The sequence below is a fragment of the Salvelinus sp. IW2-2015 genome, linkage group LG20, assembly GCF_002910315.2.
Source record: "Salvelinus sp. IW2-2015 linkage group LG20, ASM291031v2, whole genome shotgun sequence".
Classification (NCBI taxonomy): domain Eukaryota; kingdom Metazoa; phylum Chordata; class Actinopteri; order Salmoniformes; family Salmonidae; genus Salvelinus; species Salvelinus sp. IW2-2015.
The window spans coordinates 75,207,639-75,224,182 of record NC_036860.1 but is presented as its reverse complement, the minus strand read 5'-3'; the positions used below and the strand labels follow the sequence as shown (position 1 = coordinate 75,224,182).

The window sequence follows — 16,544 nt, the reverse complement described above, 5'->3', positions numbered from 1 at the left end:
TCAGTTTTAAAGCAATTTTGGGGCAATTGTATACATTTTGCCATGTCTAATGATATTCGTGATATTTGAAAATGACTAAAAATTACATAATATTATGGCTAAAAAAAACGAAATAAAAAAAAACTTAGCTGACAAGTTATAAATAGCTCTAAGTATGCAATGACTGACATGACGAGAGGAACTGATGATCACTCCCCAATTTCGAAATTGCACATTGTGCATTGTACTATTACAACTTTCAAGAGTAAGTTGAAAGCCGGACTGAGTACCTGCCGACCCCTCGCCACGCCCCACAGTTTGGAACACGACTTAGTCAACACATCCTATTTGCAGCGCCATTTGACCATGGACTGGCTAGGGGAGTGTGTTTTCTGAAAGTCTTTTCTAAGCCAATGGCTTTCGTTAGAGTTTAATGGGGATTCATTGCTAAAGCTCTACTATCTACACACTATGACAAAAAATAGAGATCGGATAGATAACTAAGTTGAGGCAGTTTCTTTCATATTGTTCAATGGGTCCTGATCGCTCACTTTGTATGTCATCTGTTCCAAAAAACCAAAGAAGCGTACCTGTAGTGAAGAGGTGCTTGATGGGGACCTCACCCATGGGAGCCCCCTTGACGCTGGCAGTGGCAGGGAGGACTGGGCCCTTCCCAGAGGTCTGTGAGGCATGCCCGAAATGGAAAGGACGCTGGAACACATTGAGCTGTTGCAGGTGATGCTGGTCGGAAAATCGGGGACAAAATAACAGAGACATTTTGAATACCAACTAAGTTTGAAAATGTCTTTCATCATGAGACACTGCTGGACTTCAGTGTGAGGGAATGGACTTAGTAAATAAAATCAGCTCTGTGGCATTCATTGTTTACATCAGATAGAAATACTGCAACCTGAAGAGAGAATGACATTTCACAATAGCTGCAACTGAATCTGCCACCTCAGGCCAATGGAACGATGGGAAATGGGAGGGAGGGGAGCTAAATTAAGCCTGTTATAGACTTAACATGGCCCTGGGTAGAAACCAAAGGCAAACACGTATCCCATACGAGCCTCAAAAGGCAGGCAGACAAGGACCGACCTTCTCAACAGCCAAAAGACTACTCTGACAATTCCCCAGCTGTAAACAGTGGCTGAGCTAACGGGGCTCTGCTTCTGTCAATGGGAGAAGCACCACACATCCAGACAGGAGCTGTGTGAGCTCTAGGAAAAAACTAACGCGACAGATGCTCCTTCTAACAGATCAAATGACAAGTTCACGTGCATCTTTTTTAACTACGGACGGTTTTGTTTCAACTTGAGATGGGAGCTGAGTTTACACTGCGGACGCACACACACAGGTCCGGCAGCCCACACCTTGCTAACCCCTTTTAAACGAGAGATCCTAAGGCAATGCGGGCTCTCTTATGCTCTCTCTCACTGTTCTTTCTCTTTCATCTCTCTTACCATTGCACAGGGCGGCTCAGATCATTTGTATTCAAGGCACCACAGCAGACAGTAGAGCAGAGTCAGAGGGGGAAAAAAAAGTTCAGCGGGAGGCGGTGTGTGTGTGTGTGCAGGGAGGGGGGGCCCTCGTGTCACTGACTCGAATGCCAAAATAGGTTTTTGAGGATGTCGTCTCACAGAATAACTGCATACCACCCTGCTCCCTCCTCCCTATGCCCCCCCCCCATACCCTAAAAACTCCTCTATCCCTAGCCCGTACAACGAAATAGTACTGCAGCAGCCTAGCTCCCTGGTGGAAGATGATTTGGTGTAAAGTGCAGGAGAAAAAGGGGGAGAAAAGGGCTGGTATGTGAAGAAGGGGGGGGGGGGGGAGGAGAAGGGTGAGGGGAATGATTCACAAGGAGAGATGAGTCACAGATGGAGCCCATTCACTGAAATGAGAAAAAAGCAGCAAGGGCAGGGGAGGAGTGTGTGTGAGCGCGCGTTGAGGGGGAGAAGACGCCTGCCTGAATTCTGATGCTTTTCTCTCCTCTGATATTTTTTCTCAATGGTGTGTGGGAGTAGGAGAGGTTTATTTATTAATCTCCCTCGCTGCATTGGTTCTTCCTCCCTCCAACGCACAAAACAGCATTTCTTAGAGGAACGTGACCACAAAACACGTCCATTCTTTTCACCTCTTTTTAACGTTACGTATTAATTGCTGTCCAATGACCATAATTTAGAGCCAAATATGTTAACCAACAGCAACATAGCCAACTGTGGCCATTTACTGTATTATATATAATGTTTAGGTCCTCAAAAGAGTATGAGGTGCTGATGAGGATGCATGTCATCAACTACTGAGTAGAGTAGCTGTCTCGGCCAATGACAGCTAAACCCAAATTCAATCATCTTGGTTACCTCTGTAGATATATATATATATATATATTTTTTAAATCGTCACTTGGCCTTTCGCAACTTTTGTTTAACAACTTTTAACTGGAGCCGCTTATCCTCTTGGTAATTTGTGAAAGAAATGCAGGCAATTCATTCTGGAGAGCTTGTTCCTTTATTTCCTGCTAAGTGCAATGGATGACTCACAGGTGGGTGGGAATTAAGGCTCTCGCTCTTCTGTAGGGAGCTATGACGATGATGCCTCGCACAGCGCAGCCACTCTGCCCTCAGAGGGGATCCCTTTCTAAATCACCAGGCCCCCGCAAACTCAACCACCACTCGAACTGGGTGTGAACGCCTATCTATGTAGACACATCGCTAATGATGACGTCCTACCTTTTCAACTGCATAGCATTTGCTACTGATCTTTTGGTAGTAATTCTGCATCTACACCCCTCCCTGGAGTGATTGGTCATGCTAGACAGTTTCAAGTCATAAATGGCCCATTATAGAGGTACATGACGAATCAAGTCACTAGGTAGTAATCACAGACAGACGTCACCGGAACAGATTTGGGAAGTTCAACAACGAATGGGGTCTGATATTTTTACTGCACTGTTAGGATCAAGTAACAACATTTCGTTGCACCCGCTATAACACAATAAACTTTGATTTGAGCAGATTAATCATAGTACAGAGAAAGACAATAAAAACTTATGGTTTAAAATAAACAATTTGAAGCTCTTATTGGCTCTCTGATATCTTACAGAAAGTCATCTTAATAGTGTTAAACTTGCAAGGCAATACATTTTGTTTTTCTCTATCAAAGTCAATTAAATGCAAAATGTCTTTAAAAATGCAGTATTTACTTGGCCGTAAGGTACGCCCTCCTCATCACACTCCCGCACTCGATGGCCTCGTCTTTCATCATCTTCTTCATCCAAATCGCTCTCTGTGCTCTCGCCCTTCAGGGGGTCAGCAGGCGTTCTGAAGGGGGCGACGTCTCCCCGACTCTTCCTTCTGGAGCCTCTGCTCCTGAGGACGCCCCTCCCCCAGACGCTCAGACCCCGCCCCCTCCTCCTGCATCTCCTGCGTCTCTGTGAGCTCCTCCTCTGTCTCCTCGGGTGGTGGGCGGTTGGCGAGGAAGCTCCACCCCTTTTGACAGAATCTGGTGTGGTGACAGATAGGGCGAGAGTTAATCACTGCTGCCACATGTAGAGTATACTACACCCCCAGTCCAGTCCAGGCAATGGCATACAATACTTTTTTTTACCTGCAAACACAACCATAACCTCGAATACTGTAGTGTTTCTTGTAGTGCCCCTACCTTGTTGAGCTGGTACTGCTTTCGCTTCTCCAGGAATGCTGTGCTGCTGCTGCTAGACAGCTGCTGAGGGCGCTGGGGGCTCTGGGGAGGGGTGCAGACTGTGTGCGACTCAGGGGCCGGTGGCGTGGTAGCGTGTCACCGTGCGCATACTGTTGGACACCCGCTCCCCTGTCACCAACGGCGACTGACCGTACATGGGGACTGGAGGAGGAAGAGTCAGAGAAGATGTGTTTCAGAAGACGCAGTACGATTTATCTATATTTACTGCAAGTAGGACGCTCTGTGTGGGGATAAGAGATAAATATATGTTGGAGAGATGTACCTGAAGAGGAGGGCACTCTGCTGGGCAGGGATAAGAGTAATAAATATATATAATGTTAGGTAGGTACCTGAGAGGAGGGCACTCTTGCGGCAGGGATAAGAGTATAAATATATGTTGTAGATGTACCTGAGAGGAGGAGGGCACTCTGCTGGCAGGTTATAAAGAGTATAAATATATGTTAATATATGTTGGTAGATGTACCTGAGAGAGGAGGGCACTCTGCTGGCAGTTATAGAGAGATAAATATATGTTAATATATGTTGGTAGATGTACCTGAGAGGAGGGCACTCTGCTGGCAGGGATAAGAGTATAAATATATATGTTGGTAGATGTACCTGAGAGGAGGAGGCACTCTGCTGGCAGGGATATAAGAGGATATAAATATATGTTGGTAGATGTACCTGAGAGGAGAGGGCACTCTGCTGCAGGGATATAAGAGTATAAATATATGTTGGTAGATGTACCTGAGAGGAGGGCGGCACTCTGCTGGCAGGGATAAGAGTATAAATATATATGTTGGAGATGTACCTGAGAGGAGGGGGCACTCTCTGGCAGAGAAGAGTATAAATATATGTTGGTAGATGTACCTGAGAGGAGGGCACTCTGTGGCGGGATAAGAGTATAAATATATGTTGGTAATGTACCTGAGGGAGGAGGCACTCTGCTGCAGGGATAAGAGGTATAAATAATGTTGGTAGATGTACCTGAGAAAGGAGGGCACATCTGCTGGCAGGGTAAGAGTATAAAATATATGTTGTAATGTACTGAGAGGAGGGGACTCTGCTGGCAGGGATACCAGAGTATAAATATATGGATTGTAGATGTTACACTGAAAAGAGGAGGAGGGCACTCTGCTGGCAGGGATAAGAGTATAAATATATGTTGGTAGATGTACCTGAGAGGAGGGCACTCTGCTGGCGGGCCTGCTCCAGCAGGAGGACGTGCTGCAGTAGGGAGGAGTGACTGCTGTGGCTGTTGGGGGCCTGGGTGGAGTCTAAGTCGTGTTGCATKCCAGGTGGCAGGCATGACYCCGGCAGGGACGAGGTGCTGACAAACTTGCCCGTCAGAGCCCCACCCTGACGCATGGTCTGGATGGCCTGCCTCTCCGCCTCCTGCAACAGCTTCTGATTGGCCTGAGGATGGAAGGGGGGTTAACTAAGTCAGAATGTCTACATCAGAGGACAACTCTGGTTCCGGGGAGTGTGTGCTGGTTTCTATTTTACCTCAACTCAGTGGAATGGAGCAGGTTCAGGCAGTTTATTTACGAGTACTTAAAAAAACATTTAAGAAGCTATTTTTAGAACACAAGGTCAGCACTGTAAAAAAAATTGCACATTTATCTTTATGCCAACAGTGACAGGTTCTGACTTCTAAACTTGAAATATTGTTAATCATCAAGTATCCCATGGAAAGGAGAAGGGCCACAGTCTGGTTGTTACAGCAAAAGTTAATGGTTATCTGTAGGAGGAATGTATATGGTGTAGTCAATTAAGGTTGGATATGAGCTAGGGGCTTGGAATGTACTGAGTTAAGGAAAGGCAATCACGTGGTTGTGGTCACTGGTAAGGGTGGAGAGCTGTAGATTAGTGAGGAATGGGGGTCGAGGTCAGGGAGACAGAACAGTTTATTACCCACATCACTTAACTTCCTGCATAGCAATAAATATGTAATGTTTAGGAGGGAAGGAGCAGACTTCACCTAAATTGGGGTGTATGTATGTATGCATGTATATACATATATCTGTTCAGCTGTCTGACTCATTGGGTGGATAAACCTTGTTTGAGCTTATCATAGTTGTCCGTGAGTTTTTTACTCTGTTTAATTAGAAACTAACAGCAGCTATGGCTAATTTATTATAACCATTACAGATAACAAATCCTAATTGCTAAATTGCCTCACACATACATACATACAGTTGAAGTTTACAAACACTTAGGTTGGAGTCATTAAAACTTGTTTTTCAACCACGCCACAAATTTCTTGAGAACAAAATATAGTTTTGGCAAGTCGGTTAGGACATCCCCTTTGTGCATGACACAAGTAATTTTTCCAACAATTGTTTACAGAGATTATTTCACTCATAATTCACTGTACCGCAATTCCAGTGGGTCAGAAGTTGACATACACTAAGTTGACTGTGCCTTTAAACAGCTTTGAAAATTCCAGAAAATAATGCCATGGTTTTAGAAGCTTCTGATAGGCTAATTGACATCATTTGAATCAATAGGAGGTGTACCTGTGGATGTATTTCAAGACCTACCTTCAAACTCAGTGCCTCTTTGCTTGACATCATGGGAAAATCAAAAGAAAATCAGCCAAGACCTCAGAAATAAATTGTAGACCTCCACAAGTCTGGTTCATCCTTTGGAGGCATATTCCAAACGCCTGAAGGTACCACGTTCATCTGTACAAACAATAGTACTCAAGTGTAAACACAGTGGGACCACGCAGCCATCATACCTCTCAGGAAGGAGACGCGTTCTGTCTCCTAGGGATGAACGTACTTTTGTTCAAAAAGTGCAAATCAATCCCAGAACCACAGCAAAGGATCTTGTGAAGATGCTGGAGGAAACCGGAACAAAAGTATCTATATCCACAGTAAAACGAGTCCTATATCGACAAAACTTGAACGGCCACTCCGCAAGAAAGAAGCCACTGCTCCAAAACCGCTATAAAAAAAGCCAGACTACAGTTTGCAACTGCACATGAGGACAAAGATCGTACTTTTTGGAGAAATGTCCTGTGGTCTGATGAAACAAAAATAGAACTGTTTGGCCATAATGACAATCGTTATGTTTGGAGGAAAAAGGGGGGGGGGGGGGTGCAAGCCGAAGAACACCATCCAACCGTGAAGCACGAGGGTGGCAGCATCATGTTGTGGGGGTGCTTCTCTGCAGGAGGGACTGGTGCACTTCACAAAAGAGATGGCATCATGAAGGAGGAATATTATGTGGAAATATTGAAGCAACATCTCAAGACATCAGTCAGGAAGTTAAAGCTTGGTCGCAAATGTGTCTTCCAAATGGACAATGACCCCAAGCATACTTCCAAAGTTGTGGCAAAATGGCTTAAGGACAACAAGTCAAGTTATTGGAGTGGCCATCACAAAGCCCTGACCTCAACCCTATAGAAAATGTGTGGGCAGAAACTGAAAAAGCGTGTGGGAGCAAGGAGGCCTACAAACCTGACTCCGTTACACAGCTCTGTCAGGAGGAATGGGCCAAAATTCACCCAACTTATTGTGGGAAGCTTGTGGAAGGCTACCCGAAACATTTGACCCAAGTTAAACAATTTAAAGGCAATGCTACCAAATACTAATTGAGTGTATGTAAACTTCTGACCCACTGGGAATGTGATAAAATAAATAAAAGCAAAATTAAATAATTCTCTTCTACTATTATTCTGACATTTCACAAATTCTAAAAAAAAGTGATCCTAACTGACCTAAGACAGGGAATTTTTACTAGGATTAAATGTCAGGAATTGTGAAAAACTGAGTTTAAATGTATTTGGCTAAGGTATGTAAACTTCCGACTTCAACTGTGTGTGTGTGTGTATTTTTTTCAGGCAGTAAAAAAGTGCTATTTAAGGTTAATTTATTGAAACCGTAATATCAACTGGCACTTGCTTGTAGAAGCCTATCTGTGCAATGGCATAGCTTTGTTTTGTTATTTCAGCAGGCAAAATGCTCTTATTTCCCAAACCCTTATCACAAATCGAGACCTATTTTATCGTTAAAAAAATACATGTAAAATAACTAAATAATACATAACAGAATATTTTTCCAAATGAAAAAAAAGTGATACGCATCTCACGTCTGGAACAGTTATTCTCAGAGTGATAATTTGAAACGGGGCTCAATTTGACGAGGTGAAATAATTTTTCAGGGTTACAAACCAAAATCTGTCTTTTCGATATACAGACATTCAAATTTGTTTATTCAGCCTGTTCTTTGGAATTTTCCAAATGGATTAACAATTCCAAATTGAACACTGCAAGGGGATGAATTACGGGCATGATATCTGTTTGGTGAGTAGGCCTAGACTTAATGATTCTGATAAAAAGGTTTAGGGGGGCTATAGCCTAGGCTAACCAATTCTAAATGGCACTAGTAGTTCACAAAGTAGCATAAGTGGAAAATAGACAAGACACAATCTTTCCAAAACTGTAATGCTCGTTGTTGGAACATATTTCCCTACTTCAGCCAAGCAGTCCATTAAGAATTTGTGATAAAACTGTCATCATTTGGCAAGGAATGAAGCTTGTGTATCCCATCAGTTAGATGCATTTGTTTCTGTAGGCCTAACGGGAGCTTGTGTGTGCACTCAGCACATGTGTGTAGAGGGAGCGGTTGAAATGCAATTGAGTGAGTGAGACACGGAGGGGAAAGGGAATTTAGGGAGAAGAACTGTGTGATGCTTGGCTTGGTTTTCTTTTTGTTGTGCCCCGCAAATGCACATGTACCAATGGAACACTAAAGTCAAAGCAAATTAACGTCGTCTTCAAGACAACATTTTGATCTCTGGTTGAAGATGGCGTTTTTACATCCGTTCGAGTACTCATGCCTATCCCTAGTTTGTGGTGTTCAGAATTTCAGTCTAGTACTCACGGTGAGGTGCGAGTTGGCTGGCAGGCCCAGGGAGATGTTGGGCAGCGAGGGGGATGTGTAGAGGCTCAGCGGACTGACTGTCCCATCAGCGTTAAGGGTCTGGTGGAGGGACCGCAGCTGCTGCACAGAAAAGAGGGAGGAAAAAGTGATTGAGTGAGAGAAAGTGTGTGAGGGAAAGGGCGAGAGAGCGACCAGAAGAGGAGCAAGGGAGACAACCAGCAGGGATTTTCCAGAGAGGGAGAGAGACAGAGTGAAGTCTTCCGGCTCACTAAAACATCTCATCAGTGCATGTATATTTAATCTACCCTAGCAACAACTAGAGAGAGGAAGAAAGAACACAAGATGGATTCCTATCTGACCCTCTGCAGTATAAACAGATAGGACAGGAGCTCTAACCATAGTGTGACTCATTCTTTCAGCTCGCACAACATGTTTCTCTCCAGAGGCCGCCGAGGCTTCCAGTTCCCTTTGAACAAACGGCTGTTATTTGATGTTTGTGCAGGTGTGCTAGCTAGTACCATTTCAGGAGCTTTTGTAACCTGTCTCTTATACACATCTAGATGTGTATAAGAGACAGGTCAAACACACCTGAATGCAAAAAGACGATACACTTCCTCAAGCTGTCTCTTATACACATCTAGATGTGTATAAGAAACAGGCCATATTCTGATTATCAGCTGTTGTCAAACACACCTGAATGCAAAAAGACGATACACTTCCTCAAGTGTGCAGCAATTTCTATTCGACGAAAAGCCTAAATGAATATTACATCCTAGAATTTAAAGCATAACAAAAAAATGCACATTTTAATTTATTTTCACATACCCAAAAAGCATTCTATTTAGAACGCAATATGGGTATTTGGACACAGCCATATTTCTCCCTGCCTTTACTTTTTCTCAACAAGGGCCCTTCTCTTTTTAAGCTCCCCCCAGCGAGTGTCAGCCTTCTTCCTGTCTCTTATACACATCTAGATTTGTGCAGGTGTGCTAGCTAGTACCATTTCAGGAGCTTTTGTAACTTGCCATTTTGACTTCACCTGGCTAACACTGTACAGAAACCCTCTCTTATACACATCTAGATGTGTATAAGAGACAGGGTTCTCACTAATAATGACGTTATTGGGGGAAGACTGACTCAACAGAATCACGATTTAAAAACAGGGAAAATGCTTCTTTTTTTTAAGTCACCATGCATCCTAAACAAGGTGTTGATCCATGGCAAACTGCCCTATTTGGTGTTAAAACAATGTCACACTCTCCTTTCTGTGTCCGTCTGACCATTTATCAGCCCGGATCTGCTGGGGCGGCGATGACGCAATAACGTTCTTGATGGGGGTGGCTATTTTGGAAAGTTGCACACAGCAGGCTAACAAGGCACTTATGTCATCAGCGGTCGACTGTTTCTCCGCTTCGAGAGAATGGCAGTAATCAAGTATTTTCAGGGAGGGAGGGTAGGGAAAATAAATGGTCTCGGAGATTGACTAATGCTTTTTATTTTTGTTGCCCTACTTTGAGAGAAGAGAGAGGAAGTATTTTTGGGTGTTATAAAATGGCAGGGGGAAGATGGCTATAAATTGAGTGTTGAGAGAGCTGTCTGAATGAGAGGACAAAATGCTAATTTGAATTCAAATCATCAATCCTGTGTGAACACACACACAATTCAATGATTTGTTCTACCAAATAAAAAACACATTTATCCATTAAAACACAGGTCTTCTAAAACAGATATTTGAAGAGGTGGATATGGAGAGTAAGACAGAGTACCTGAGGGCTATAGTGTTCCAGCTACAGCTATTCTGTAAGTAGCATGACTACCAGGAAAAACTCAAGTCACAGGGACAAGAACTGGTAGTTCTGATCAGTGAACTTACAGTATGTTCTGCAATGAAATAGCTAAGGCAGCTAGGCCTATATTTATCTTGTCTTACAAAATGAACAATGGACAAGGTTTTATTATCAAAATGGAGGGTAGCAGTCATTCAGAACGCTATGGCTAGCTCTCTCTCCCTCCTACATCCCCTCGTCATTGCTCTCGCTTTCTCTCCCAAGGTTAAGATGTTCCTGGGGCCACTTGCTGCTCAGTGTGCATCAGACCAACCTTCCGCCCCCCCTAGTCTACCAAAGCATATTTTCAGGCCTTATTCACTGCAGTCAGCCGCTATCCTCTCGCCCTAGTTTACAATTCATCCAAGCACAATGACCATACAAGCATAAAGAATAAGCTACTATTAGCCCTAAAGAACACAGTCTACCTAGTCATGTAACACTCCTCATAAGTCCCCATTGCATTTGATCTATAACTAACAGCAGTGTTGATAAAAACTAAACCAAGTCACCAGGTAGCCTAGTGGTTAGACAGTTCAGCCAGTAACCGAAAGGTTGCTGGATTGAATCCCCGAGCTGACAAGGGTTTTAATCTGTCGTTCTGCGCCTGAGCAAGGCAGTTAACCCACTGTTCCCCTGGCACTGACGACGTGGATGTCGATTATGGCAGCCCCCCGCATCTCTGATTCAGAAGGGTTGGATTAAATGCGGAAGACACATTTCAGTTGAAGGCATTCAGTTGTGCAACTGACTAGGTATCCCCCTTTCCCAATCAGAATGGGTTCCATTTGAGTCTGTCTTTCAACACTTTTATACTAATGCTTCTAATGTGATGAGACATTTTATAAAGCATGCACTCTGTTGGTCCCTGGTACRACAACCTTTTGTCCAAGCTATAGGTCATGGATTTTGCATGGTGTGTTATAAAAATGCATCAAKACAGACAAACAGCAACACACATTTCAGGGGTTATAAAGTTCCATAGAAGGTAGAATTAGATTGTTTTGTGCAGAGGGGAGGCCCCCCTTGACCCCCTAGCATCCTCCCACAGCCCTCCCCTCTCTTACCTCMGCGTGGATGTTGGGGACAGAGCCGCTGGAGCCGTTCTCTGCGATGGCGCTGTTGGAGCTGTTGGGCGAGCTGGGCCCGGAGCCAGGGGCACTGCTGCACATGGAGGACACTGCAATGACAATGGAACAGMCCACTCAGAGACAGAACCAATGCAGCATCCCAGYCAGACAGACAKCACKGCCAAAACCCRTGTGTGGTACYGCCTTTCTCCAGGCTTGCATCAAACTGTACAAATGTGTGAAGAGAAATGTCTAGGTTTTATCAGGCAGTTTTCTATGAGTATACAGAAAGGTAGAAACAGAATAGACRATCATTGGTAACATATACATGGAATCAGAGAACTAGGAAAAAGGACTTCCCGACATTTCTTTGACTTCCAAGAGGCCAACATTCTAAGTCCCAATCCGAACGTTCCCAAAAACCCTGTTCCCTTTTTCCCTGCCAGCTAACCCACCCAAACCCATCCCCTTTTGTCCTATTCAAGCCTTACGTATTAATCTACATCCTACCCTATAGTCCCTGCTATTTTTGTTTGCCTCCAATAAGTCCCTATATTTAGTCCCAGAAAAGCTTCTGCTTTCATTAGCAGATGAAACGGGCGAGTTAAATCAAAAGCCTCTATAAGCATAGCTTCTGTTGTGGTCTCGAGAACAACCAGCATTTATACGATCTCCTGTGTTTACATAGTAGTTGCACGTGACATGGAAACGGCTAATAGGGCAAACCCTTAAACCTAGCATATGGTAGCTAGCTCCAGTACTAGGTCTGTAAAGGCACTGTGTGGCATGTGTATATAGCCAACCTGGCTAAGTGGGTTATYTAACTAGGTCCTTCTGGGAAATGAGCTAGAGGTGTAGAGTGCCGCGGCCCCTCCGGATGTCTACTTTTACCATCAGGCCAGAGTTGAAATGASTGTTTTATGTTAAGTAGGGTGTGATTTTAGATGGTTTATGGTTCACTCAACCAGATGCTTCTCACTGGGGTTGGTTTACAACTATGAAATGGCACAGGGTGTGGAATTCCAGTTGAAGAGTGTACAATGTATTTGTATGTGAATATGTAAATGCATAATGGATGAGAGTGTAAATGCATGGTGTGTGTGCGCGCTCTCACCAGAGATCTCGATGGCTCTCTTTTTGAAGGTGCTTATCACTGTCCCGTCCTTCCTCCTCAGCAGAGGACTGCTCCGTCTCTCAGCTACCTTCTGTTTTAACCGCGAACGCACCTTCAGATTGGGCTCGGAGGCTGTCGGAGAGAGCGCGCGAGAGAAAGAGATGTGAGCGAGCGCGAGAGAGAGGCGAGTTTAAATGAAAAAGACATACAACAAAACCATAAACGAGCAACAGCTCATACAGAGTCTATCCAAAAGTACTATGGACGGCTACAAATGGGGCTATTTATACATCTTATTGACTGGGGACACTAAGACTGAAATAAACGTCCATTTGCAACTAACCCCTCCTTCACACAACTGCTTTTTCAGCTCATTGTTGATGCAATGAACGACAGACCAAATTAGACTAATGGAAGTAAATAAAAACAGAGGGATTGGACCCAATGAAGAATACCTGCTGCTTTGGCAAAAGCTAATGGGGATCCAAATAAACCAATAAGGAGGGATGGGAAAAAATAGGAATTGGGGCAATTAAGCAAAAGCCCCGGGTTTAATTTAATTAGCCTCCAATAGCGGTGCTTTCCACTGGACGTCACACTCTCCCCACCTATGTAGACCAGCCAAGACCTTCAGCTCTGATAACATCATGGGCTTTAGTATGGCTTTCATTTGATTAGAAATCAAAAAGTTTGGGGTGAGGACAATCAGAGAGACTGAAGGAAGGAGAATGCACACGCACTCAACAGAGTTATACCTTTCAGTCATAATTCCCAGTAAGCACAAGCTAACAAGTCTATGGAAACAATACCAAACAACAACAAGCAATACAATTACATCTAGATCCATGGGATCCTTCAGGATAGACACTCAGCAAGCATATATTTAAGCATGTGTCATGGGTCAGCTTCTCAGACCCAGATTAAGCTTACTGCTGGACTAAAACACATTCATTGGAAAGTCTCCAATCTCCATTTAGTGAACCACCCCACTCCATCGGCTTGTCTGTGGGTGGGCTTAATTATTTACGTGAGTGAGTGTGTATGTGTGTAGCTATTGCCCACCAGTCTTCACCAACACTGCTGCTGTGGTGACTCATTCTGACTCATACCAGCAAAGGAGAAACACTAAAATGTACACACATACCTACTGTCAGACATGGGTAGGTGCCTCAAAGTAATGCAGACCTGCAACCACACACGCACAGTGCATCCACTCACCAGTCTTCCGGAGAGGGAAATCATCCCTGCCCTCGTAGGACCCCAGTAGCGGGGGTAGTTTGTAGGAGGGCGGCGTTCCTGGAGTGTTACTCTGAGGGGGGGAGTTGGGGTCCAGAGAGGTGTGGTGGGCCCCCCTGATGAAGCCATAACAGGTAAGACACCAGATTCAGTTGATACTACTTGTGATGTAGACAAGACATTCTCTGACTAGATTAAAACCTCTTTATCCATTTGGCATGACACCCCCTGAGGAAGGCAAACAAGACATACCACTCTCTGGAGTTCCAAGTATTTTTTAACAGTTCACTCTGGGTCAATGCATCAGTGTAGGAGCTCTAAGAGTCCTAGCTAAGGTATAGCCCTTCCTCCATATTCATTAACCATTAACTTCCATGGCTCTTGGCCAGTCTGCCAGCTAACGTTAGCCAGCTTCAGAACTCAAATTAGATGTTGATGGTTAGGCTCACCAGCATTTATGGGTGAAGGAATGGTTTAGTCCGCCAGGTGTGCCAGGCTCTTTTTTGCTCAGGAGGAACTCCTGGAGCTTCAGCTTCACCTCCGTACTGGCAATGGCACCTTCCGGAACAAACCATCAACACAAAGCTATTATAACTCTAACAAAGACCAACAGCTATGGAGTATGAGGATCTAAACTAGAGCAATAACAGCAGCACTGTATCACTCTATTAAGTAAAAGTGTCTGATAAGACATAGCTACCGTATATTTCACTGTTTACTTTCTGAAAGCTTCTCTTCATACATACACCAGATATCTACTGCTCAGTGTGTGAGTGTGTGTCCTCTATGTGTACTACTCACTCTCTTTGCCCTTCTCCTTGTTGCGTAGCATGAGGAGCTGCTGCTCCAGCCTCTGTTTCTCCAGCTCCTCATGCCTCTGCTGCTCCAGCTTCCTCTTCTGCTCCAGCTCCWGCTGCCGCTTGGCCGCCAGGATCTCCTGCTGCTGCTGCAGGGACGCCAGGGGGAACGAAAGCCAGAGAGAGGGGATGTCAAATGAAGCTCAAACTGACTGCCAGAAACTAACTGATCGGTCCAGTGGCGTGTGGCTAAAGACGTTTCTAACCCCAACCCTTGCCCCCCCACCCACCAGCCTTCCTAAAGCGTATCCCCATTACCTTCAGGTGCTCCTGCAGCTGAACCTCATGCTGGCGTGTCAGCACCTCATGCTGCTTCTGGAACTCAGCGAAGAGAAGCTGTTTCTGAAGCTCCTGCTGCTGCTTGAGGAGGAGCAGTTCATGCTGCAGTTGCTGCTCCCTCATGGCTGGGTCCACCCCTCCACCCAGGGGTCCCAGCCTGGGATCTGTCCTCAGGTCCACGGGACCGCCGCCACCTCCAACACCCTGCTCACTGCCGCCCACAGGGCTCTGCATCCCCGAGGGGAGAGTTGTCTTCACCTCCACAGCTAGATGGAGAAAGGGGTGGAGAGCAGAGAGAGTGGGAAGGAGACAGAAGGAAATGAAGAGAGTAAAGGAGGGCAAGAAGAGAGGGAGACAGAAGGTAAAGGAGGGGAGCAGACAAAGAGAATAAGAAAATAGTTTGTTAAATGGTGATCAAATAAACCACAAATAAAGACTAAGTACAGCAGTTCAATATAGTTTTTTTCAGAAACAAAACAAAAAAATCTTCTGATACTGCGGAAATGGTGAGGTTAAAGTTCAAGGTCTGAGAAGTAATTCCCTTTGATAGAAATGACATTTAACTTAGTTTGACTAACATAATACATATGTCTTTTAGCCATGAGGCTTGGCACAGATCTACTGTATCTCACTGAGTGAAGTCAACAAGGGCACACCGAGTAAGTTAGAGAGACAATCATTGCAGTGACAACCAGTTTCTATAAGGACAAATATGTCCCATCTAATAGAGTGACCCTGGAAACCGACCGGGTCCATCTTTCAGTGTATTACTGCTTTCAGAAATCAGACCAGGAGTTCAATAATGTTTGGCATGCTAGCTCTCTCTGGAGCCATTGCATAACTCCACCATGATGACAGAGTTCAGTGGAGTTGGACACACTACTGTCGTGCAGTACACACATCAGGAGGAATAAAGTTTGGGGCCTGTTCTTCTCTCTGCTGGCAAAAGTGTGAAGGGTGCATGTTGTATTTAGAACACTTCGGAGAGTGTTTAAGTGTACTATTTTAAAAGTATGATTCCACATAAGTGTGTGAGTGCTTATGTGGTTCCTGAATAATTAAATCACAGTATGTACGTTTATACAGCACATACTTCAATGACTGAAGGAGCATCTTGGAGTGTTTCCGTGAGACTATTAGTGTTACCCACAGAGTCATCACTTCATCAGCTGATGAAGAAGAGTAACAATTCATGGTTTACTAGTTATTCATTTTGTATGGAGCATGTTATCACCATGGATTACAAGGAATCCATCCATCTGTATCACGCTAGGTAACTCTATACTAGTGTGTCGGTGTATGCATTTTGCTCAATAGGAGACAGTATTGAACGGTAGGGATGGGAGCGGACCTTGCTAAAAAAATAGCCAGGGCAACTATCGATACAAAGAGGGCACACCATTACATAACCTGGGAGGACCACAGTAGGCAGGGCCGAGACGAGGGCAGAAGCCAAGACGAGGGCAGAAGCCAAGACCGGGACGAGGGCAGAGCCAGGGCACTCTACGACACTTCGGGAGCTTTGTCTCTGATACATTAAGCACAGAGCTGGCAACAACGCACAGCATCCCAAAGCCACTGGCAAGTGC

The 16,544-nt window shown here is 44.6% G+C and overlaps 1 protein-coding gene across 1 annotated transcript in view; it reads right to left on the bottom strand.

Moving 5' to 3' along the window:
- Positions 1 to 16,544, bottom strand: part of LOC111980101 (histone deacetylase 5-like) — a 52,070-nt gene that overhangs the window by 8,145 nt on the left and 27,381 nt on the right. Inside the window, 18 exon segments of the mRNA XM_070449642.1 lie at positions 570 to 638; positions 641 to 693; positions 695 to 733; positions 3,186 to 3,285; positions 3,288 to 3,329; positions 3,332 to 3,441; positions 3,443 to 3,483; positions 3,643 to 3,704; positions 3,707 to 3,775; positions 3,778 to 3,843; positions 4,860 to 5,097; positions 8,574 to 8,690; positions 11,467 to 11,579; positions 12,584 to 12,715; positions 13,802 to 13,935; positions 14,269 to 14,377; positions 14,621 to 14,765; positions 14,935 to 15,221. Coding sequence (XP_070305743.1) covers positions 570 to 638; positions 641 to 693; positions 695 to 733; positions 3,186 to 3,285; positions 3,288 to 3,329; positions 3,332 to 3,441; positions 3,443 to 3,483; positions 3,643 to 3,704; positions 3,707 to 3,775; positions 3,778 to 3,843; positions 4,860 to 5,097; positions 8,574 to 8,690; positions 11,467 to 11,579; positions 12,584 to 12,715; positions 13,802 to 13,935; positions 14,269 to 14,377; positions 14,621 to 14,765; positions 14,935 to 15,221 — 1,926 coding nt within the window.